This window comes from Acartia tonsa, chromosome 6, assembly GCF_053477335.1.
Source record: "Acartia tonsa isolate MP-2025a chromosome 6, ASM5347733v1, whole genome shotgun sequence".
In the NCBI taxonomy this organism is placed as follows: Eukaryota; Metazoa; Arthropoda; class Copepoda; order Calanoida; family Acartiidae; genus Acartia; species Acartia tonsa.
The window spans coordinates 43,323,847-43,349,227 of record NC_137265.1 but is presented as its reverse complement, the minus strand read 5'-3'; the positions used below and the strand labels follow the sequence as shown (position 1 = coordinate 43,349,227).

The 25,381-nt window shown below is 34.3% G+C and overlaps 1 protein-coding gene across 1 annotated transcript; it reads left to right on the top strand.

The window, feature by feature from the left end:
- Nucleotides 1–71: 71 nt before the first annotated feature.
- Nucleotides 72–21,329, top strand: LOC145322737 (uncharacterized). Its single transcript, XM_080164984.1, has 20 exons — nt 72–232; nt 612–697; nt 1,022–1,109; nt 1,434–1,721; nt 2,324–2,541; nt 2,862–2,947; nt 3,197–3,263; nt 3,537–3,627; nt 4,079–4,221; nt 4,701–4,804; nt 5,389–5,528; nt 6,002–6,090; nt 6,554–6,619; nt 8,838–8,936; nt 18,550–18,629; nt 18,920–19,058; nt 19,333–19,380; nt 19,648–19,739; nt 20,456–20,620; nt 21,041–21,329. Exons 1-20 carry the CDS (start codon nt 118–120, stop codon nt 21,063–21,065), a joined length of 2,229 nt encoding a protein of 742 aa, XP_080021110.1. The 5' UTR covers nt 72–117; the 3' UTR covers nt 21,066–21,329.
- The last annotated feature ends 4,052 nt before the right edge of the window (nt 21,330–25,381 follow it).

Below are 25,381 nucleotides of genomic sequence, written 5' to 3'. Positions count from 1 at the left end.
ATTTCTCTGACAAAGTTTAATTTATTTTTTTTTCCTTTTTATTGATCTTCTATAAATCTAAAATAATTGAAACTGACCACAGATCTAATCGCTGTCGAATCAATTGAGGACTCCCAAATGTCGGACGATGGAGCAGCTGTGACCCATTCAGCTGTTGGCAGCCGCCTTTCCTGGCAGCGGACAGACCAGCCAGTGGCTGCGACTTCCTCAAGAACTGAACATTTGCAGCCAGGTTTGTAGAAAAACAATTTAGAAAATTAAATTTTACACATCTTATACAAAATATCGGTCCTTTCCCACAAAGTAACTCTGAACTCCCTTTTGTTTTACAATATAAATTTAACACTAGGGGATGGGGCTAGTTGTTTTCATAATCATTACCCCAGTGGGGCTACCCAGAACCCAAAATAACCTAACTTAACTTGACCTGAATTAAGAAACAAACGAAAGAGAAATTACCTATTTTAAAATTACAGCTGCTTCTCTTCCGTTCAACTTTGTCTTCGTGTGTAGGATTATTTTGTACTGTTTTATTTTATTTTCATCGAATTTTAAAAGGGTCTCTTCTCGAAAATTTTCAAGTTTCTATGATCTAGGTATTCTTGTTTCAGAAGTTTTATCTGTTGCTGGTTGTAGCAAAAGTCAGGATTCCTGTTCCAATTGCGGAGTATTTTTCAACTCTTGGATTGATAGACAGGTATTTTTAACAATTTCCAAATTAATATTTATTTCCGAGTATAAAATTGCTAGTTGAATAATATAGATGTTTCTGTAATAAATGGTGGGGGGGAGGATTCGGTCGACATACGCTTTTCAGCTATATCTTTTTGGATAGATTGACAAACAGACACACAGATACAGATCTTGTTAATAAATAAGGATTTGTTCGATGGGCTTTGGTATAATTATAAAGAAATAAACAGAAATTATACATTATCAAATTCTCTTGTCCCTATGTTTATAAGAAATATGAGCTTGTTATTGCTGCGCTACATGTTATCATAATTGTCCTCGTTTTTAGAACCATCTGTGTACACAAATGAAGCAAGATCTCAGAATAAAAATGTTTGATAGACGTCAACAAATTCAAAACAACAGTGCCTTGAAAAGTAAGTTGAATGAAATACCTATGGATGTTCAGTCTACAGAAAAACTATTCTGCCATTAACTTTTCCGCCAGCCATTTTTTGTGTTGATCATTCTACATTCAAATCATTCTTTTTTAAACCAACAACCAGAAAAGACAATATTTTATGTACAAAAAAAGTTATTTAGGCAAATAGTTTGACATTTAAGCTAGAGGGGGGTGGGGAGGGGCTGTTCACTTAGTCTTAAATTTAGAAATAAATGAACAGAAAACATTGAAAATTTTAAGCATGATTACCCTTTTAAGGGAAGTTTTATCCTTGTCTAATGTAAGCTTTATGTTATAGATCATCACGAGAAGAGAATAGTTATGGATAACAGTGACGACAATGCTCTGGATCTATCATCATCTTCTGTAGTTATGGCTAAAAAATCATCCATAGCTAATCTGAACACAACCTATACAACAGCGGCCACAGCAGCCGCTACTACCTCTATTGCTAGCAGCAGCAGCGGTGGAGGTGCCAGCAGGTTTGACAAGGTGAATATTGCCACAAAGATTGAGATGATGCTGAGTGATGATGAATCAAATCCTGACAATGAGCTTGATGACCATGATAGTACTATGGATGAAGGAATTGATAACTTTCATTTACAACATTTTTATTTCCTTCTTTCAATCATCAAATCGTCCCCGAAAACTTTTCTTTCCTTTTACTCTCCATTTAAGGGTATTTAAGATCATCTTAAGTATGATTTGTTTTTGGATCACATGAATCTTTTTTAAAGTCTTATTTTGTTCACAGGCGTGGTATGCATCAGATCTCAAGTTATGAATTACAAGTGTTAAAATTTGTCCTTTTAATTTTTTCAAAAATTCTTTCGGAAATTATTTATAGTAATTTCAGATTTTCTTTAAGTAGCTCTTTTTCCTTTATGTACATAAGCATTATAAGGATTTTTTACATGAATAAGCACAATATTAATAGAAACAAGCACCGGCGCTCCAAGCATCTAGGAGCGCTCTGTATCCTAAAACCATCCAAGGCTTAAATATAGAAATATAATAGTCTAAATCCAACCCAGGACCTTTATCAAGCTTGTCTAAAAATGAGAACTCAATCAGTTCAGTAGTTATTGAAATCTTAAGCTTAATTTTATAATAGGATAAAAGAATTGGAGGTAAGAGCTGATTAGTTAGTTTTTTTTTGTGTTAATGAAGTTATTGAAACCTCAGATTGTGATACAGAGGATGATAGTTATGTAGAAGCTCTGGTAAAGAAAGAGGCGGGGCTTGACAACAAGACTCGGGGACTGGATAACAGTGCTGCACAAACACAAGAGCTGGATAACAGTGCACAAGGTCCAGAAGTGCTGGATAATAAGACACAGAGCCCAGATAACAAAGCTCCTATTATCAAACTTGTAAATACTAAATTTACAGTTGCAACACAGGTACTTTTATTTAGCCACTTGTTGCTTTGCGTCTAGCCACTTGTAAAACAGCCTAAAACCTTTCCAGGAGTGTTACTTGGTATCTTAAAATTTTGTAGTGATCGGTCCAGCATTATACGAGATATTACTGGACAAAACACCTTATACACATTAATACTAAAGTTGCTCTGATATATTTACAGATTCATAAAAGCTTTTTTATTAGTCGTGTTCTTGTTTCAGCCTTCCTTGTAAACGTAGAAATCAACAGTGAGGTTTACCTTCCCTGTAACCTAATTGTGATTAAAATTAACTATACTTGACTATATTATTTAATTTAGGATCCTTTGGCCATGCCTGGAAACCATTGGAAGTGTCAACACTGCAAAGTTATTTTTCCCAGTTCTGACCAACTTATTTTCCATAGGTATGCCAGATTAGGCTAGGTTTCAGGAAGGAACTCTAATAATATATGATAATAAAAGAACATATCCTGAATTTAATCAATTTTGCACCAGATTTATATGTTTCACTTTTCTTTAATATAAAACATTGTCACTTTATTTTTTTAAAAATATTTGTCAGACTGTCTTCAGTCTTGGTGTTTAAGCTAGGATTTTTAAATTTTAAATCTTATTTATATTTTGTGTTCATGATATGATTAATATTATTTTAGACAAATGTTTATGTCCAAAGCTGAGGATAATTTAATCAAGTGTATTCCTTGTCATGTTAGATTCCAGGTAAATTTATTTCTTTGTGCATTTTAAATCAGCTTCTGTCCCACTTGATAAAAATTGCATATCGAGCACTGAACCCCCCACCCATATATTTTACAATAAATTAAAAACTCGGCGGTGGAGAGTTTTTTCCCGTGATAGTCATTGTCAATATATATATTAATGGCTTGCGGTAGAGAGGTGCATTGAAATTGAAGACTTTATGTTTTCTCTCCCCTCCCCGTATGAAATGCTGTGTACGCCACTGTTGTTGATTATAATATTCTAATTGTTTAGGAGCGTACAGAGCTTGTAAATCATGTTTCAACTGTTCACAATTTTCAAAATATTCCTGATAACAGTATTGTTTTTGATCCTGTACCATTAGGTAAATATATTTAGATTATTTTTTAAAACCATAAGGAAAACCAAGGAACATTATTTTGCCACCAATTTTTCTGCCAGTAAAACATTGTATTTACATATGCCAAGATATTGGAATTTTCATTTTAAAAATTCTGACACTTTCAAGTTCATACCTCAAACTTTTGATATTTTGCATGTATTGTGGAGCATGACTACGTATTTGAGACGAATCCCTAGTTTTAATTCAGTTCTTATGACCAAAATTGTTGATTTTGAGTTAATTTAGGATTAATAATTTATTAAAACTTGTTTTAAAATGTATTGGATCTTAAACAGTCGCAACTTTTCCCTGCAGAGTTAGAGATTTAAAACCATATTAAGTTGGAAGAAAAGGACTTAAATATTTGTCAAAGACAAGTATGAATCTTAAAGATTATTATCAACTCTACCTATTTGAAAACGAATCTTTACAGGTGAACCCAAAGAAGTTGCCCCCACAGCTGAAGGTGGCATAGCCAACCTGAAGCTGGAGGCCATCGACCTAGAGGACAGCAAATTCTTTGTGCCCAACCAAAATAGAGAATACTCGTGTTCTTGGTGTGATAGAGCTTTTAAGGTAAAATAACTAATTTTCGACCCTCTTCTCTGCATTTTATAGAAGACTTATTCTTGTTATTACGTCAAAAATGAACCCAACTTTATCACTAAATGGGGTACATTACCATTTTAAAAGTAAGGACTTCCAAGTCAAAGATTTTTGTAATTAATCAGTTAATTGACAGTGGTTTTGTTTTTAGGGGCCCGGGTAATGAGCCCCAAATCGGATACCATCTTTCTTTACAGGCTTAATCGTCCGAAATAGATTTACAACACAGCCACCCTAATTATAAAATTAAATGCTTAGGGAGGGAAGGTAATTTGGATCGTAAAATATTCAGATATCCAAAGTTTTATAACCACTTTATCTTAAGTGTTGATTAAAAAACATTGGATAGGTACTCTTATGAACTTAGATTCCAATTTTGTAGTGTTCAAAATTTTCCATTGTAATATCCCTATGGATCCCTGAAAAAAAAATAGCCAATCAAAATTTAGGAGGCGAGTCAACTGAAGAAACATTTATCCTGTCACTTATCAGAGAAGCCTTTTGAATGTTTACAGTGTGGCAAGAGGTTCATGAAAATGATTCATCTCAAGAGGCAGGGCCAATTAACTTTTTATATACTTTTGGATAATTTCCTTTCATTTTACCCTTTAAAAACATAGACTTGTGTAGGAAATTTTCATTATGGTGCCTTGAAAAGAAGTACTTTTGAATGATTAATAAACGTCGTTGGCATAAAATTTTGCTACAAGGCGTTGAAATAGGCTTAGTCAACATATTTATTTTGTCTGCTGTATGTATTCAAACTTATCTGCAAGTCTTAATTTTATATTTGCAGCTACTTTCCTGCTTAATTCTTTGATCTGCTGCTTTTGTAGTAAACCTTCTTTGCCTCTACTTTTATCACAAGCCATAACAGATTCGCAACATTGGAATAGAATTTATTATTTTTTTTTCCTTCGTTTCATCAATTTGTATTGTTATCATTAAACATAATACCTAATTTAAAGTAATTACTATTCTTGATAAGCGGAGAAGTTAAAGGCAAGAATGGTATGCCTGTAAAAATTGCATTTAATCCTATTATTTAAAATAGTAAGTTTTTTTGGTCTTAAGACTTCAATACCTAACTACCAAACCGATTTAGTATTAACTGTTAATTGTATGAATGTACAACAGGCATTCATTGATTCACAATGAGAAGAAGGCCTATCAATGTGTTCTATGCTACAAAGGATTCCACACAGCGTCTAAACTGAGAGAACATATGAGAATGCACACAGGAGAAGCGCCCCTGAAATGTGACCTCTGTGATAAATGTAAGTTTATTTTGATTTATTTTGCGTCTTTTCATAATTCCAAAGCTATTACTACGTTTTTTTAAACGGATTTAAAACATCTCTAGACGATTATTGAAAAAATATTAATTACTAATTCATAAGGAAAAAGAAGGAACCATAATTTTATGTTAAAAAGTGGTAGTTTTATTTTTTTGTGTGTACATTGTACAATTTATCCACCATAAGATATCAATGTGGACTAAATTGATGCAATACTAATTCCTAAGTAATAATATTGTCACTTCCTACTTCATAAACACTATGGTCCAACGCTATTGTTATTCAAATGATCCATGGACAATCGCAGGATTATCAAACGTCGGAGTGGACACTTAACCTTACCTAACCTATTTTGATCTTATATTTTTTCTAATTGTCTAACCCCTTCTGGCGGCTTATTTGTGTATTTATATCTTTAAAATCCAAATTATCACTTGTAATTCACTTTTCAGGGTTCAAAAGACACAGTAACCTATCCTCCCATAGAAAAACTCATTATCCCGATAAGAAGGAGAAACCACAGAAAGAAATATTCTGCAAGGTAGGAGACATTTCTCATTCATTTTAGTACATCAACAACTCTATAGACATGCTTTGATCTTGAGTCCAAACATTCTCCATTTACAAATGTATTAAAATGAAGACTATTAAACTTTTAAAAGGCTCTTTTATATCTAGTATTGGCATTTAAATTCCTACGCGGTTTCTTTCCTAAATGTAATGCATTTTAATGTTTTTTGTCATCGTATGTAAGTTATTGTTATCATATTGTTGCTGTGCCATACATACATTTAATATTGATGTAAAATATACATGGAGGGGGAAAATTGTCTTCAATTTAGATTGTTAACATGTAACATTAAGATAGGTCTTTTTGTTCATCCATTAGCAGGGAGAGGATGGAGTAAAGGAGATGGAAGTTATTTTAGCCTGCTGCGTTTTCACTTTATTAAAGAACATGGAAATCTGGTGTAAGATCCAAGTAATGATATATCCATTTTTAGGATTGTGGTGATATGTTCACAACCAAGAGAGACCTGGTGTGGCACTATGAGAAGAAGCACAACAAGGTATAAAGAATTCAATTTTACCTTTTAAACCTATAATATAAAAAGTGAAAATTTATGTCTAAAGCTTAAGATCTCAGAAAATACTGGTCCGAATCAGGGATAAGGGATGGGAAACCTGACCGAAAATTAGGTCTCAGCCTCCTTTTTAAAGTGATGGGGCAACTTTTCTTTTTTGCCTATAAAATCAACTCATTTTCGCCAGTTCATTATTGGCTGTAGGCTAATATCCAATAGCCTGAAACTTGCTTTTAGCATTAACCAATTAATTAATAACCATCGCTTCCCCCAGTTCCTAATTGGCTAATTAATTCAAGCAACCATAAATTTCTGCTATTAGAATGACAACAATGGAAATTTTGGAATGACAACAATATATATGATGTTCAATCACATCAACTTATTATTAAATCTACACATTAATAAATGTCCATATAGCAAAACATAAACAGAGAGATCGTTTTTTGAAGACTGCGTAGAATTCAACATTTTATACTTCAGAACAATGTGAAAAACTCATGTCTTTAGACAATTTAAAAGTTATATTTCATGTGGAATTGATAACCCACCTAAATGATTACAAATACAAAACTAGTTCAATATGTAAATAAAAAGTGTACAGTGTTTTGTTAAAAAAAATTTTCATTAATTTTGGTAAAAATTATTGCACACTTAATTAAACTTTTCTGTTAATTTTTAACGTAAAATTATTTTTTTTTTAATTCTTAATTTATATGTATGCTATGGAACAATTAGTTGATAGAATGTTACCCATGTACTTATTCAATTCTACTTAATTTATTTATTAAAGCTGGGGGGCTAAAGCGGTGTTTATTTCTATATACAAATTTTGGGGTGAAGTAGATCCCCCCTTAAAATGTTTGAAAATAAATCAGATTTAACCATCTCAAAAAAAAAAAATTTAATGGGGGGGGGGGAGGTGGCGAAGTAATGACAATCTTAACGGGATTCTACTTAAACCCACTAACATATTGGTTCTTTGAAAAGTTTTTATTATATTTTATGCTAGGTGGAATCAACTACCTGAATTCTATTCTATACTTTTTTTCTTTGCATTCATATAATAGCTATTTCATCATTGTTCATAGTTTTCAAATCTAACTACTGCGTCATCCCGAAACTAGTTTTTTAGGCCTAGTTGGAAAATAGGCCTGGAATAATTTTTTCTTACGTTTCCCATCCCTTATCCCTGGTCCGAATTAGTTGCAAGTTTTATGGAAGCTTGATAAATGTATAAGGATGGGTCAGGCTATTTCCGACCTCCCCGGCTCTACCCTGGAGGCCATGGGCGAAACAACTAGTTAACAATGAAGAGACCATCATTATTTAGATACGTTTTAATTTATCGAATAATCAAAGTTTGTTCTAAAACAGTGAAAATATTACAAGGTAGTCATAATTAAGACAAACAATCCTTAAAAGCATATAGATCACAAAGTAAACTACATATCACAATCTTAATAAAACACAAATTTAGCTGATAGACCATTCACATTGAAGCTCAAATGACAATTGACGGTACTTGCTTACATGTGGTAGACTGGAGCACCGAAACCCCCCCCCCCCCCGCTTAGTTTTGACAAAAATCAAAAATAAGGGGGGGGTAGTTTTTTAATGTCTGGAAAACGGCAAGGAGGAAAAGTGCTCAGCAAGGCAAAGACTTAACCCCCCCCCCCCTTAATTTTGAAGAAAATCAAAAATAAGGGGGGGGGGTAGTTTTTTCACTGTACAACACGCCAGAAAGTTAAGGGGAAATTATGCCCCAAAACATGAATATCCCTGTATTAAGGTTTCCCCTCTGGTATACTGGATTTACTTGATTTACCTCACTCAACTTTCTGGCGTGTTGTACAGTGAAAAAACTACCCCCCCCCTTATTTTTGATTTTCTTCAAAATTAAGGGGGGGGGGTTAAAAACTCCCCCCCCCTTATTTTTTATTTTTGTCAAAACTAAGCGGGGGGTTAAAAAACTACCCCCCCCTTATTTTTGATTTTTGTCAAAACTAAGCGGGGGGGGGGGTTTCGGTGCTCCGGTCTTCACATGTAAGCAAGCACCCAATTGACTGTATGTAAATGTAAACAAAAATCAGCTGATTGCAAAAAAAGTTATAGGCGTACGTGACTGCCGCGTACAATTATGAAGAGTCATATGTCGTCTTTTGTGTTGAAATGAATTAATAATTTAAATAAATATAACAAGGTGCCGAACAAGTGCAAAGAGTGCGGAGAAGTATTCATCCATGCCAGAAGCTTGACCAGGCACATCCGGCTCAAACATGATCATAATTTTGTTCCAAAGGTAGGTTCATAGTTTTACAAATATTATACCAATGTTGCTACAAAAGATCTAATTTCAAAAGACCTAAATTGCGGTAGGCCTAATTCTACACAAGACCTAAATTATCAAAGACCTAATCCTACCAAAAGACCTAAATTACTGAAAACCTAACCCTTCAAAAGACCAAATCCGCCATTCTACCGTGTAGTTTTTTTTTCTCTTTTTCTTTTGCATTTTATTTGTCTAGTTTCTAGGGGCTTCGTCTCAGTTATTTTTTAATTGAAAACCCAGGGCAATTTTAACAAAGTTTTATAATGAAATAAGATTAACCTTATTTCATTAGTATTCATATTTAGGCATTGTACCTGCACACCCAAGGAAAAGTCTATCCTTGTCAGAACCCTCAGTCAAACTTACCTACAAGAAAAACATATCCTGTATTATGCAAACGGCTCAATTGTGATAGTCTTATTTATATACATTTGGTTTAATCTTTATATGTTTTGGCAATTAAGATATTTTTATTCACCTTTCAAAATTAAAGTTCTTTTCTATCTTTTCCAGATATTACTGGAGGGTTAACGTTTATATTGTGATAACCACATCCTTTACAAGTAATCTTTAATACTTCCAGAGAACAATGTTAGGTTGCGGCTGTACAGTCCTTGGTTGATACACAACAATCAACAAGGGTAAGTACAGTTTCTTTCAATGGTACCAGAGCTTGTGAAAACTAATTCACTCTGCTTGCTACCTTTGGACAGTAACAAACATTCTCTAAAAATATCTCTTAAGTGAATTAACGGTCACCCGTAATAAACAACGGTCACCCGTAAACAAACACCGGTCATCCGAAAACAAATAAAAACGGTCACCCGTAAACAAACAACGGTCATCCGTAAACAAATAACGGTCATCCGTAAATTAACAACGGTCATCCGTAAACAACAACGGTCATCCGTAAACTAAGACGGTCATCCGAATAGTTAATCTGATTTATCATAAATTGAAATGACAAATCATTAACACAACGGTTTCCCGTTAAAATAAGAGATAAAAAGGAAGTGGCATCCACACACCTTACAAAATGTCGATTCAAAAAATGTTAGTTAACCCTCCGGACTTAGAAGAATGTGAGAGTTATGCAGAGTTCAAGAGGCGGGTCAATGCATGGAAAACTATCACCCATGTTCCAGAAAATCAACGAGGAGCAGTGCTAGCCTATAACCTGACCAACAAATCCAAATTTGGTCCGGATCTTCAAAATCATGTGTACACAGAACACAATGAAGAAACATTAGGAGATGATAAGGAAGGAGTTAAGAAAGTACTATCAGTCCTAGATAAATACCTAGAAACAACTGGCATAGGTAAAGCGGCTGAAGTATGGGATGCTTTCATAGACATCCAAAGAAAGCCTAGCCAAACCATAAAGCAATATGTAGGACACTATGAAAAAGTCCTTAAAGATTATGAATCAAATATAGGGCAGCTGTCTCAAAAAGGTAAAGCTTTGCACCTTTTAAGAACAGCCAAGCTCTCAGATTCACAATATGAAATGATAATGGCAATGGCTGGAAGTCACGAAGAAGATAAACTCTTCGATAAGATCAAAGATGCAGTAATATGCCAGCTGACTGACAAAATCAATGATATCAAAGGACAGTCCCGAGAAGTCAGATCAGAAAATGCACTACTGACTGACAACCAGGACATATCCTCATCTATGAACAATCTAGATATTGAAAACATAGATGAAGATATACTTGCTGAAGGTCATGCCATGGCAGCCAGCTTTTATAAAAAGCAAGCATGGCAAAAGAAACAGCAATTGCAAAACCAACTTAGGAATCAATCAGGAAGCAGACAACAGCAATTCCGACAAGGAACATACCGAGGCAGGGGTACATACCAACCAGCCTCTAACACATACAATTCACAACAAAGTAGATACAATAATGATGGCCAAAGATGTGATTTTTGCAGAGCAAGATCACACAACATCAAAGATTGTACCCAATACAAAAAGGCAAGAGAACAATTCTTTAACAAAAAGAAAAACTCTGGTGCAGGTTTCTACTCTGTAAATTATGCAGAAGAACAAGTAGACCAAACAAATGAAACGTATGAAGAAACACCAGAAAACAATGATGACGGACACAATGAACAAGGCAGTATCTTCTTATCAGAAAACTTCTCTGATTCAGAACTCAGCAGATTCACCGCTGAAGCTCTAAACTGTGCAGCGCTAGACACCTGCTGCAGCCGCACAGTTTGTGGAGAAAAATGGCTGAGTATTTATCTCAAAAGCTTACCTAGTCATCTCAAAGAGAAAGCTATAGGCCCTCTTCCTGCTAACATAAACTTCAGATTTGGGAACAATCAATCCCTGACAGCCAATGAACTCTGGCAACTCCCAATTTACCTAGGAAACAAACTCACGTCAATAGATGTGTATATTATACCATCTGACATTCCTATGCTAATGTCCAAAGCAGATCTACAAAAATATGACGCAATATTGTACATGTCACAGGACAAAGCAAGAATCAATGGACAAATGGTGGAGCTGAAAACAACCTCAGCTGGCCATTTCATTGTTAACTTACTTGAAAATGGAGAAGCAGGTGATATCCTATACGTGGATGAAATTTTTGCAGTAAACTTGCTGACTGCAGATCCTAAAACTCAATTTCAAAACTTGTGTAAATTGCACAGCCAAATTGGACATCGTCCTAAACAGGCTTTCATAAACCTGCTGAAACATGCCAACTCATGGGATCCATCTTTCTCTGCCATGATTGACAAAATCATTAGCAAATGTGAAGGATGTATCTTGCGACGCCGCAGTCCGGACACTCCTGTTGTAGCTCTAACAATGGGAAAAGATGTCAATGATGTTGTTGCCATTGACCTAAAAGTGCTCAGGAATGGAAAGTACATTCTGTACATGGTCGACACTTTTTCAAGATTCACCCAAGCAAAGATCATTCCCAACAAACAACCAGATACCATTGTAGATGCGATATTTGAAAAATGGATCTCCTGGCTGGGAACCCCAACCAAATTTATCCATGATAATGGAGGGGAATTCAACAATGAACAAATGCTCTACCTATCGACCAAACTTAACATAGAAGTATGCAGTACTGGGGCTAATTCTCCATGGATGAATGGAACATGCGAGAAAAACCATGAAACAGTAGACAACATACTGCAAGCCTTACGGCAAGATTTTCCAAAAGTGCCATTGGAAACTCTACTTCTATGGGCCCTGGTAGCAAAGAATTCCTTGCTAATGGTACAAGGATTCAGTCCTTATCAAATAATGTTTGGAAAGAATCCTAAACTGCCAAACATTATCACTGATCCTCTACCCGCATGGGATGACGAGGACATGAGTGGAGCTCTCAAAAACCACATTGAGTCCATGAAAGCAGCAAGAGAAGCTTTTGTCAAATCAGAAGCTAGCAAGAAACTGAAACTTGCTCTGGAAGCCAAGATCAGAACAAACAACACCGTATACTACAACGGTGACTGGGTCTATTTCCGTAGAACAGGCTTTGAAAACAAATGGTTCAAAGGAAAAGTGGTCTTCCAGGATGGCAAGGTCATCTTTGTCAGATGTGGCAGCTACTTTTACAGATGCAGTGCCAACAGAATCATCAAGGCAGGAACAGAGCTTGCAAAGACACTTGATGCTGAAGATGTTGACACATCTGCCAACAATGATGATATCCAAACATCTGGCCCTCCCACAAATGCAGGGAACAACAACCATACACCTGTTACGGCAGAAGAAAGCCAAACATCTTCTACCACAAATGGAGAAAACAACATCTCTAATCCCACAGAAACAACTCAAGAAGAAGTGGAGAACACAACTCCTCTTCAAACACCAGAAACGGAGCAAACCCAGCTAAATCAGCAACAAACATCAGACACTGAGCAAACCCAGCCTAATCAACAACCTAACAATGCGTCAACCCCCCAGCAAATTCCACCTAAAGCTAAAAAGCAATCTGAAAACACACCCATCAGACTGCGAAAGGATGATGTCATTGAAATCAAGCTCAATGGAAAGTGGACAACTGCAGTTGTCAAAAGTCATGCAGGTAGAAAAGGAGGAGTCAACCAACACTGGTACAATATTGTACTAGATAATGGAGAACAAATATCTTTCGATGCATCCAAAATTGAATTCAAGAAATCTACTCATGAAAATGTGCTAGCAATGTGGATTCATGATGAAATTTTTGCAGCAATCGTTAGTCCAGAGAAAACTAAATCTCCGGAAGCTATGCAAGCAAAGCTAAATGAGATTGAAAGACTCAATGAATTTGGGGTATATGAAGAAATCCCTGATGAAGGACAAGAAACCATCTCCACAAGATGGGTCCTGACCAGTAAAGCAGGTGAAATAAAAGCAAGACTAACTGCTAGAGGCTTTGAAGAAGAAAGCAATGTCAGATCAGATTCCCCAACGGTCCAATCTACATCAATGAGATTCTTACTCATGACAGCAGCATTGAAAAAGTGGAAAATACAATCCACTGACATTAAATCTGCTTTTCTCCAAGGTAAAGTCCTTGAAAGAGAGGTGCTAATTAAACCTCCAAAAGAAGCACAAAGAACTGGAGTGATCTGGAGATTGAACAAGTGCCTGTATGGCCTTAATGATGCTTCCAAACAGTGGTATGATGAACTAGATTCAAGGTTCGATAAACTAGGGTTCGAACAAAGCAGCCAGGACCCTGCACTGTACTACTACAAGGAGAATGATGTCATTGAAGGAGTAACAGCCATACATGTAGACGATTTTATGCATGCTGGCAGCACCCACTTCAACGACAATATCATGCCAAAACTTCTTGAAGGCTTAGTCGTTGGATCCACTGACTCAGGTGAATTCACTTATACAGGTTTTCACATCAAACAAAATGATGATGGAATCCTGCTGGATCAGGAGAACTACCTGAAAAGTATTGAAATCCAAGGTTTAGACTCTAAAAGGATCAAACAAACCAAGAGCCCTCTAACAGAAGAAGAAACGACTCTTCTTAGACAAATAATGGGCAAAGTCAACTGGGCTGTAAGGGCAACTCGCCCAGATATGTCATATGACACGGTCTATCTTAGCACACGCTTTCATAGAGGGACCGTAGATGACATCAAGGAAGCTATGAAATGTATCAAACGTTTGCAGAAACTTAATGTCACAGTGAAGTTTCCAGATCTCAAAAACATTGAAGATCTAGAGATCTGGGCATTCAGTGATGCTAGTCATGGAAACATCAACGATAAAGAAGAATCTGTTGGTGCACACATGATATTTGTAGCTAACAAAGAAACAGGAATGGCAGCCCCAATATGCTGGAAGGGAGGCAAACAAAAACGAGCCTCACTCTCCACCCTTGAAGCAGAAACACTTGCTATGCAAGATGCTCTTAACTCTGCAATAGGTGTTCAGCAAATTGCTAAACAATTCTTCGGAGTGCAACTCCCAATTTTTGGAGTAGTTGACAACTACTCAACCTATGAAGTGGTCAGAAATAACAAACCAGTTTCTAACCCAAGACTAAGAAGAGACATCTTTGCAGTAAAGCAAATGCAGAAACAAGAAAGAGTTGAGAAGATCTTTTGGCTCGAAGGAGAGCACATGATTGTAGACTGCATGACAAAGAAAGGCAAGTCAGGAAACAAGTTACTTGAAGTCATAGAAACTGGCTACCTCGGAGATGCTATGGCAGCAGCCAACACATCTGAGTTCGTCCTGACCTATGATCCAAAACAAGACCGTGACAATGATGCCATTGAAGTTCAGTGGTAAACAAAAAAAAAAAAAAAAACAACGTCGCTAATGAAAAACAATATTCATTATCTTCTTTTTTTTCAGACCCGCTAAAAATAAGCCATATCTTCTTTTAGATAAAATTACAATGTAAACGGAGAACAAACCAAACGTTTTCACCTTATCACAAAAACATGCTCTACCTGATTAATCACACTATTTTTTTAGATTTCCGAAGCCAAGAAACTTCTACAGAAAACAATTATCTCTGCAGAACCCCATTAATAAAGACAAATGTATTATTTGTAAATATTATATATATATATGCAAAAAAAAAGAGAAAACAAAAAAAAAAATGATTAAAAAAAAAAAAAATAAAAAAAAAATATATTATTTTTGTGTTAAAAATTTACTCAGTAGAAAGTTAGTTTACATCAAGCCTTCATTCAGTGCATAGGTGCACAAGGTGCACATATTTGGAATCAGACCAAATTGTGCTTTATTCTCAAAAAAAAATAATTTTCCCTTTCCCACTTCCAATCCGTTCAAATCAATCCCCCATCCCTGTTCCATTTTCTCTAAACATCCAAAAAAAATTGCCATTCCAGACCCCCAGAACTTTTCATACCCAAAAACAAAGACGACATTAAAAAGGAAAACAAAATTCGCGGCATTCAACTGAAAACTCTGGACAATTTCTACCGCGACGAAAGTTCCCCGCAACAGAGAACGACAATTTTATTGCATAAGAAATGGAAAACATTTCAATGCAAAAACACATTTATAATAATTGTAAACATCCTCCATTTAAATCACAATTATAAAGAACAGCTTGAACCTACATTTGTGAAAACAAATCGTCACAAAAATAGGGAGTTTTTATACGACGAAAATTTGTCCACGTCTGAAAGTGTACACTTTGAAACCAGAGTGGGAAAGCAAAGCACACCAAACCAAACTTGAAACTTTATTTATTTCAATCAAAGAAAGAGTAAACTTATTTTTCTTTCAGTGATCATTCCCCGACAAAAAAAATAAAAATCTGTTTCTATGTTGCAAATTTTTTTTTTCTGGAAGATACAAATGTTTATTTGCAGTAAAGAAAATACCCAGCTTTATTAAAAAAAATTAGTCATAACATTTTTTTCATACAATTACGATTATTAACTATTTTGGTACTTTATATAACACAAAATATAAATTTACTGGTTGAATAAATACTATTAAGAAAATAAAGAAAATACAATTCTTTCTTTTTCAGATTTCTCTGAAGTTTTCAACCAAATAAAAATGAGTGACAGTGAGTCCAGCACCAGCCCCATGGAAATCTCGTGGGCGGAAATAATTGAAGAGGAAGAAGCAGAAAACTCAGGAAAAAAGGATCCTGATAATAATTCTTCAGGAAAACAAAATCCTGACAATACTTCTTCAGGAAAACAAAACCCTGACAATACTTCTTCAGGAAAGCAAAATCCTGTCAAGGAAACACCCCAAAGAAAGAAATCTTTGGAACAACATCAAGTTTCTAAAAGAAGGACAAAAAGTGAAGTTAGGCCCACTTCCAGGGATACCAACAATTCTGCAAGAAGAGTAAGATCTACTTCTGGTATACAAGACAGAAAACCAAGATCTAAGTACAATTCTGGAGACCTGAAAGAAAGAAACAGGACCAGAGAGAAATCTAGAAGTGGAAACAAGGACAGAGAGTATGACGGCAAGAGAAAATACAGCTCTCTTGACTCAAGAGACTCCAGCGGTAAAAATAGAGGAAGAAATAACTCCTCTACAAATTCTAAAGATCCAGAGCATCAAAAATATCTGGATCAGCTCTCCAATGCAAATAACAACGAGTTAGATCTAAGATCAATCAAAGATTACAATGAAGACCACATTGTAGTTACAGATATGGACCTAAATGGAGCAGCAAACAATATCCTACCAATAGTGGTTCATCAGATGAGTTCAAACTCCATGCAGGAGATGGTGTACAGAGTAAATAATATCATAGCAAATGCTGCTGCTATGAAAGATACATACCTGACAGTCATGATTTTTCAAAGATTTTTTCCTGTGCTTGGATGCCAAAGAGTTGAGAAAATAGCAGAAAAAATAACCAACTCTATTTTGGAGCAGCGTGAACAACTTCTCCTCCCTCCTGAGAAAAGAAACCCAGCAATCAAGATCAACCCAAACATCTTTAAATGTCATGTTACCTTTGCCACCATTACCTATACACCCAGCTGGGAACATCTGTGGGACGAAATCAGAGAAACAAACTACAAGCTAAAGCTACTGAATGATAGACTGGAATCGAACCATTTCAACTGCCACATTTGGCTTACCAAACCTGCTGGAGCTGGAAGAGTCCAAGTAAGAGGACCATGCTACACAGAATTCATCAGACGGGAAGGATTAGGAGAAACTCTGAATGAAACAGGTATCAATTACATTTTAAAAGGCCTGATTAGACATCATGCTCATGGAGTAGCCGGAAACAGAAGCCCTGCCAGGAATGAGGACAAGCCTGTCCCTCTAGAGGCTACCAGTGGTTTCATGATGACCGAGCAAAATCAGGATAACCGTTGGATTGATCCTTTTATGGCTGCTATGGCGGCAAGGATCTATGAACAACAACAAAACCAAGTTGTTGTCATTGACCAAAATGTTGATGAAGTCTTTGCTCATGACCTCAAAGATGCTGAAACCCAGACAACAGCAGATGATACAGAGACTGTTATTCAACTTTTAATAGCTAAGAACAATGCTCAAGAGAAGATGATCAAGCTCAAGGCTGAAGATGTAAAGGTTCGTGATGAAGATATAAAGGAGTTGGAAAAACAAATATATTCTTTTTCGAAAAAGCTAAGAAATAACCAAGAAGAAGTTTGCAGAAAAGTTGAGAAACATGAAGAACTGGCAAAAGCTTACCAAGCCAGGATCAACAAATTGGATAAAGAACAATCCAAAACAGAAGAAAAACTCATCTTTTATAAAGAACAATATGATAGAGATCAGTCAAAAATCGCAAATCTCAAGAACTCTGTAAACAAACTCACAGAGGAACTACAACAAGAAAAGGGCAACTTGGAAGAAGAGGTTAAATATTTAAGACTGCGCCTAGAAGAGAAAAACAACAAACCTCAGCAGGAAGAAATCAAGTTGAGGAGGCAAGTTGAAGACTTGAAGCATGAGTTGGCCTGCGAACAAGAGGAGAGCGAATCCCTACAAGCTCAGGTGCTTTCCCTACAGAAACAAGTGGAAGCTCTCAAAAAGAAAAACAAAGAATCTGATAAACAAAATTAAAAAAGGAAGAAATAGAATTTCTATAAACAAAGATTAGAATAAAAGCAAACTACCAAAAAAAAAGGTTCTAAAAAGAAAATTAGAACAAAACAAAAAAATAATTATAATGACTATAATGAAATAAGATTAACCTTATTTCATTAGTATTCATATTTAGGCATTGTACCTGCACACCCAAGGAAAAGTCTATCCTTGTCAGAACCCTCAGTCAAACTTACCTACAAGAAAAACATATCCTGTATTATGCAAACGGCTCAATTGTGATAGTCTTATTTATATACATTTGGTTTAATCTTTATATGTTTTGGCAATTAAGATATTTTTATTCACCTTTCAAAATTAAAGTTCTTTTCTATCTTTTCCAGATATTACTGGAGGGTTAACGTTTATATTGTGATAACCACATCCTTTACAAGTAATCTTTAATACTTCCAGAGAACAATGTTAGGTTGCGGCTGTACAGTCCTTGGTTGATACACAACAATCAACAAGGGTAAGTACAGTTTCTTTCAAGTTTTACCTAAAAATATTTTATTTTAGGAGATAAAAGTTAGCAACTATGCGAAGTGTCCCATATGTGATCTCTTATTCTTCAAAACCTCAATCAACAAACACATCAAGTAAGTTTTTTGGCGCTTTAACTCAGAATTCCATAGCGAGCAAAGAAACCTAGATTTCCTGCTTATTTTTTTTTTAAATAAGATAAAAAAGAGGGAGGGGTAGTTTTTTTCTTATGCTTACCCCTTTAGTGGACCAAAACCATGATGGGCATACAACTGCAGTCCCTTTACCCTGCAGGACTACAGGATACCCATATAACTTAACATAACCTGACCTGAAGAAAAAAAAAGCCACGAATTTTTTTGCCAGAACTAAAATTTTGTTTCGTATTTTAATATTCTTGTTTTAGGGTTGTCCATCACAACATTCGTCAGTTTCAATGTGATATCTGCCAGAAATCATTTGTATCCAAGCATAACCTGGACACACACGTGTGGCAGCACAAAAATAAGCGGGCCAGACCGTGGAAATGTACAAAGTGTAATAAGGTAATATTTAGATATATAATCATTGGAATAGATAGGGCATTGGAAAATTAATTAATACATGAACCTTTCTTTTTCCAATTAAACTATTCATATTCAATTAGATTGAAGAAATTCGTAGTCTTAATTTTGTAGCATTATTGACTAACTGACGGAACAAGCACGTTGTATACTGGATGCATAAAATTAGCAGTCTATTTACAATAGCTGCTGAGGAAGACCAAGTGAATTATAGAGTAGCTTCGCTACTTTAATAATTAAACTTTTTTCATTTTAGGCATATTTACGGGAGAGTTTGTTGAAAGAACACATGAACTCACATAAGGAATGATTCACATTAATTGAAATATTAAACCTTTTGTCATTAGGTATTTAGATATTTTTTTTTCTGCAAGTTAGCTTCACATGGACTTAGATTTATAAACATTTTAATATTATTACGGGAAGCTCTTGCCTTGTACCTTTCTATCTTTATATACAATATCTTTTACATAAAGTAAAATATCATCAAATATAGATAACTTAGATGCTTGTGGCGTAGTTTTGAAAACTTTATTGCCAAATAAGTGAATCAATTTGTATTTTGGTGTAGATTAACAAACCATATGTATGTAATGAGTGCGGAGTACAGTTCAGTATGAGACACAACTGGAAAAGACACGTGGAGGAACACGAGGGCAGAAGGTCAGCTGTTTACATTTATTTGGCGGAAAAACTATTTTGCTTTTGGCGCTCTTTTTAAAAACAGATGTTTAACAGATTTGCTTATTAATTGGACAGCAAACTAGACGATGGTTCCATTTTTTTTGCCAGTTGCTTCTTTTGAATTGACTACCTATTCCTAATTAATTGGGCAACTGGGTTGAATGAAGTAACAGATTTTGATTTCCATTTATTCAGACTAAACACTAATAATCATACCTATTTAAAAATTGATTCTTTCATTAATAGGGATTTTAAAATCAAGATTTTACACACACAAAAAAACTATTTTGACTCAAAATTTTCCGCTTGGTAATGAAAATTAATTTTAATGTTTTCATTGTGCTAAACAACCACAATTTTGTGGACAAGATAATACATTTCCTGATCAAAATTATTATTATTGAACGGATAAAAAGAAGGCAGCAAATATTTTGGGGTTAATGTCCCTCAAAGTGCTCTGTCGAGCATAGAAAACCCCTATTATTTTAAAATAGATTGAAATAATTAAGGGGTGGTAGTTTATGTTTGTTTGTTCATTACTTTCTTAGGTCAAGATTTGTTAGGTCATATTAGGTAATGGGTAGCCCCGTAAGGTTAGACTTACGCAGGTTAGGTTTCTTTAACTGCTCCATCCATCCATTCACGACCACGTTTCTTCAATCCAACATTGATGATGCTAATGTTGTTTTTTTTAGAACCTACAACTGTCCTGAGTGCAACAAGACGTTTGCGCGTAGCTACTACCTTGCGGATCATCTGAAAGTTCACAGTGGAGAGAAACCATACCTGTGTGGTATTTGTGGCAAGTCCACAGCCACAAGGAGTAACTACAACAGCCATCTCAAGACTCATACCACGAGGTATGTTTTTTCAGGGATCTTTAGGGATAAGTCAATGGACGATAATTATATTTACTGACAGTCCCAATAATGACCAACAAAAATACCCTTTCTTATAGGTAGGAAAGTTTGGACACTGCCAGTTAAAAAAAAAAAAAATAATCTTAATACAAGTTCCTAAATTTTTAAGCAAATGATTGACACAGATGTTAATAAAAACTTTTTAAGCTCCATAATATAACTTATTAATTTTGTTTAAATGATTTTACCTTTAAGAAAACCACATAGAGTAATACAAAAAATTTTCATTCGCAATTAGACCATATAGTTAGCTTCAACAATTTTAGCATGCTTATTTTTTAGCAGACGTATGGACTTAGTTAAATTTGGTAAAAATAATATTTTATTGTATTATTAGGTATAAATCTTATTTTTTTTCAGGGAACCTGTGAATTCAGAAATATAAGAAAAATATTTGATGTAAATATTATGAAAATGGCTGAGAAAATAGAGAAAATTCATTCTTGTTATAGTCATGTCATGTCATTTATGTAAAGAACAACAGTTTCACAGAAAATAAACTCGAACGTTAGGGATAGGACAATAGGTTATGTATTGAACCTTCAATAGAGTCGTAATCAATTGGGGGGGGGGGGGGGGTGAATTGAATATGTAAAACTAGTCATTTTTTAAGGAAAAAAAATATTATCTTTAAATATATACTTTCTGTCTAAACCATCAAAAAATCTTTTGTAAAATATAAAAGTCTTATTCTACTGTTTCCCTTTTAAGTGTAAATATGTATTAGTTTTTTTAAATTTTTTAATGTTTAGATTATAAGTTTTTAGAAGTAATACTTACATATGTTGAATTCGCATTTAAGAACTTTTTTAACATTTATATTTGACAGGGATCAAATGTTTGTTGGGGTCATGTGAAGGAAACGAAGTTGTGGGTTTCGTCATATTTTTACTGGCCAATTGCCTAATCCTGCGGGGAAATCACCTAACTTAACCTAAAATAATCTTTTAAAAGCTACTGTGAAAATACGACGAAACCCGCAACTTCGTTTCCCCATGACCCGTTTGTTGTAATAGATTTTTGAGGGAAAGTAAAAATTATTTTAAGCTGTGGATAATAACTTTAAAGTGAAGAAGCTGAATAGCTTTATGTGATGTCTTTAAGTGCCCTACAAGATCTCTGTAATGATTCCTCAAATCAGTTTTTAATTTATACAAATTAAATAAATAAAAATCACCTAAAGTTCTGAAAATTAAACAGGGGTGTATATTCTGCACAAGATTTATTTTTTCCCCGGCTCCAAATTTTAAATACCCCCCCCCCCCCCCCTAGTTTTTTCTCACCAAAAAGGGGGGAAAATGGAAAAATATTTAAAGAACTCTATATTTTATTTATTTTATCCCTCCTACTACAATTTTTTTTAGTTTTTTTCACCAAGGAGGGGGGAAATGGAATAAATGTTTTCAGTTTTCTTAATTTTTACATTTTTTTTCCCTTCAACCACTTATTTTTTATTCCCCCCCCCCCCTGAGCCGGGGATCCCATGTAGAATATACACCCCTGAAATTAAATGTAGGTAATTATAAATTGTTTTATCAGGCATGTTTAATTCCATATAGGTATATTTCAAAAAAAATATTACATTGCAATGTAATTGGCAATACCTGTGTCAAAAATTGCGTTTATTTAATATTTTTCTTGTTTGATTGTAATTGTTGGACATACTTGTCCTTGTTTGCATGTTATAATTATTACTGTACTATAACTATGCTTTTGTATTGGAGATGTAAAAATATTCTTAATATGTAAATAATGTAATATGCATCATATTGATATTGAATTAAATCAAAATTTTGTTGGATTGTACCATACAATCAGAGCTAAAAAATTAGAAGAAATTAATTTTTTGCCGGATTTGGTGGGTGGGGGGGGGGGTCTAATTTCCCTTTAACCCCCTCTCTCCTTTCCCTTTCTCATCTCTCATAAAGAAAGAAATAAAAAAATTATTTCAAACCATATCTTTGTGGCAAAAACTTTTTATATATCTAGTATTTATTTTCTTTCAAGATGTATGGTCTCACTCAACTTAGTCTTAATGTAATTCAATCCAGATGTGAATTTAGTATGTTTTACCAAAAATTTACACTCTTTATACACTTAGTCTCTCCTCAACTTTTTTTTAAAAACAAAATTTAGATATAAAATGATTATTATAACCTTATATGTGATTCATTTTTACCAAGTTTAGCGTAGAAGAATAAAATTTTACACAAATGTTTTTAGAATTTTTTTATTCCAAATTACATACCAACTCCTTCACAAGAGCCATATGGTATTACATTTAGTTCATTAGACTAGTGGCGATGTCGTCAGTCGCTAGGGACTTTACCTCAAATGATCAAGTTTTCATTCTTGATCCAAGCGAAGCTGATTGAAGTTATAAAGTTGTGTTTCAAAAACTTGACTTCTCATGGATGCTGTTTTTCTTGTTTTAAAATTGCTGATGTTTTATTATAGGTTTAATTTAATTCTTACCTACTCTTTTGGGATTTGTATTAATAAACACGAAACCTTTCACTACAGATACAACGTTAGGCCTCTGTCTTTCTTATTTGGAATAATAATGTAATGTTCTAAGGTTCCCGGGTTAAAGGGTTTCTAGGGGCGTAGCCTCTTGTCTGTTTAAATAAGTAGAACTGTTTTTGTTTGTTTGTTAAGATCTCGCTAACCAATGAACCAATTAAGTTCTCCATTTAGGTAAGTTTTATATGAGCCCATGTATGCTTTTTTGTCCATTAGAATATTAACTTTGTAATTTCTAAAAACGAGGCCCTCTGCCTAGGGATGCTTCAAGTAGGATCAAGGATGGTTTAAACAAATAAATATTAAAAGGGATAGTTCTATGAAGTGTATTTAAAGAGTTAAGGTACTTAGAGTAGTGAACTTTTATATGTCTTAGTAGAATATATTAGGCATTGGATAGATATGATTATATGTTAAAGAATTTTTAACATTGACCAGACCAAACTTTTTAATTTGACAATATCTAAAAAGGTTAAAGTGATTTGCCACATAAATTACATGAGAATGGTCTATTTTTTTCCAAATATGTATAGCCAAAACACCAATATCTGATAATTTTTTTCCACATATTTCACAAGAGTTATAAAAAAATTGAACAGGGGTTCCCCTTGGGACAAGTTACTTAAAAAACATAAAAAATAACGTCCGGTTCACTGTAGGACAGGTTTTCTCTAGATTCTTAAAAAAAAACCGTCTGGTTTACTTACAATATACACATTATCTCACGCGAAAATACAAACTAACCATACAACATATATATATATATGTAAAAAAGACCATTCTCATGTAATTTATGTTGCAAATCACTAACTTTTTTAGATATTGTCAAATAAAAAAAGTTAGGTCAGGTCAATGTTAAAATTCTTTATCACAATCATATCTATCCAATGCCTAATATATTCTACTAAGACATATAAAAAGATCACTACTCTAAGTACTTTACTAAATATTTTATTGGTCATTCTTTGTTTTTATGTGTATTTTGTTGTATAAAAAGTTTGAAGTTCTATTAAATAGTAAATGCTATCTAAAGTTGTATTTATGACAAAAAAGTTTTTACCATATATAACATGCAACTAAGTTGAAAATGAAAAACTCATTTTTTAAGGAAAATCCCTGGTCAAATCTTTTAATTTTAATCAATAACTTTATATTATGCACTACTACGTTATTTAAAACAGAAAAAACTTAAAGTTCACTATTTTTTTTAAATGCACTTCGTGAAACTATCCCTTTAAGTCTTTGCATGGTTTTAAACAACACTAGATGCAAGGGGCGCAGCTACTCTTTCTGTTATATAATGTAGTCAGCGGTTTCTGTTTGTCCGTATAATTCTCGCATAACAATGAAATTTCTCTATTTCAGGTAACTCTCTATGGGCCGTATACCTTTTCTTATATAATGGACGGACAGACATTTCGCATTATAGAGTAGCTGCGCTACTAATAATAATGATTATGTAATAAAATATGTTAAGAATGAAACAAATAAAAAGGATTATCAGATTTTATATTAGTTACGCTTCTGTCTAGTTAATTTCACGGTGCAAGAGAAAAGTAAAATAATAGTTATCTATAGCATCATATTATAGACAGCTTTTCACGGATATTAAAATTAAAAATTACAAAATTCCAGTTTTGTTGGCCCTAGGGGCCGAAGGCTCAGGCTAAAAAACTATTATTAATTTTGATTATTCGTGAAAATTTGTCTGACACAATGCTATACATGATTTTTCAGTCTTGCTCAGCACCGGTCCAATCGGAGTTGGGAAAGGATTTTTGATCATTTATCATGAATGTGGGGGAGGGGGTGACTTGCCAATACTAAGCTTCCCTGAAAATTCGGTCTAGTTATTTCTCCATCTAAATTTAACTTTCCTTATTCTCTGAACTAATAAGACACCTGTTTTACGATGCTTTTGATATAGCAGAGCTACTCTATTGTTCAATCAAAACATCACTCTAATATATTAAATCTAGTTGCAAGCAACTCAACTCCAGGGAAGGGCAGGTGAGGTCAGGCAAATAGCCTTAAAGCACTCTATTACATTTATAAAGCTTCACCGAAAAGTATCATTAATTTGATCCAGTATTTTAATAGATTTTTAGCTTACTACTTTATATAATAGAACAGGATATACTTCAAGTTGATTAAACATTTAATAATGGTTGTCTGTGT

Coding starts and splice junctions, on each gene's coding strand:
- LOC145322737 (XM_080164984.1), top strand. CDS start 118: ATGTCGGACGATGGAGCAGCTGTGACCCATTCAGCTGTTGGCAGCCGC. Junction 698..1,021: donor ACTCTTGGATTGATAGACAG/GTATTTTTAACA, acceptor CCTCGTTTTTAG/AACCATCTGTGTACACAAAT. Junction 3,628..4,078: donor TTTTGATCCTGTACCATTAG/GTAAATATATTT, acceptor GAATCTTTACAG/GTGAACCCAAAGAAGTTGCC.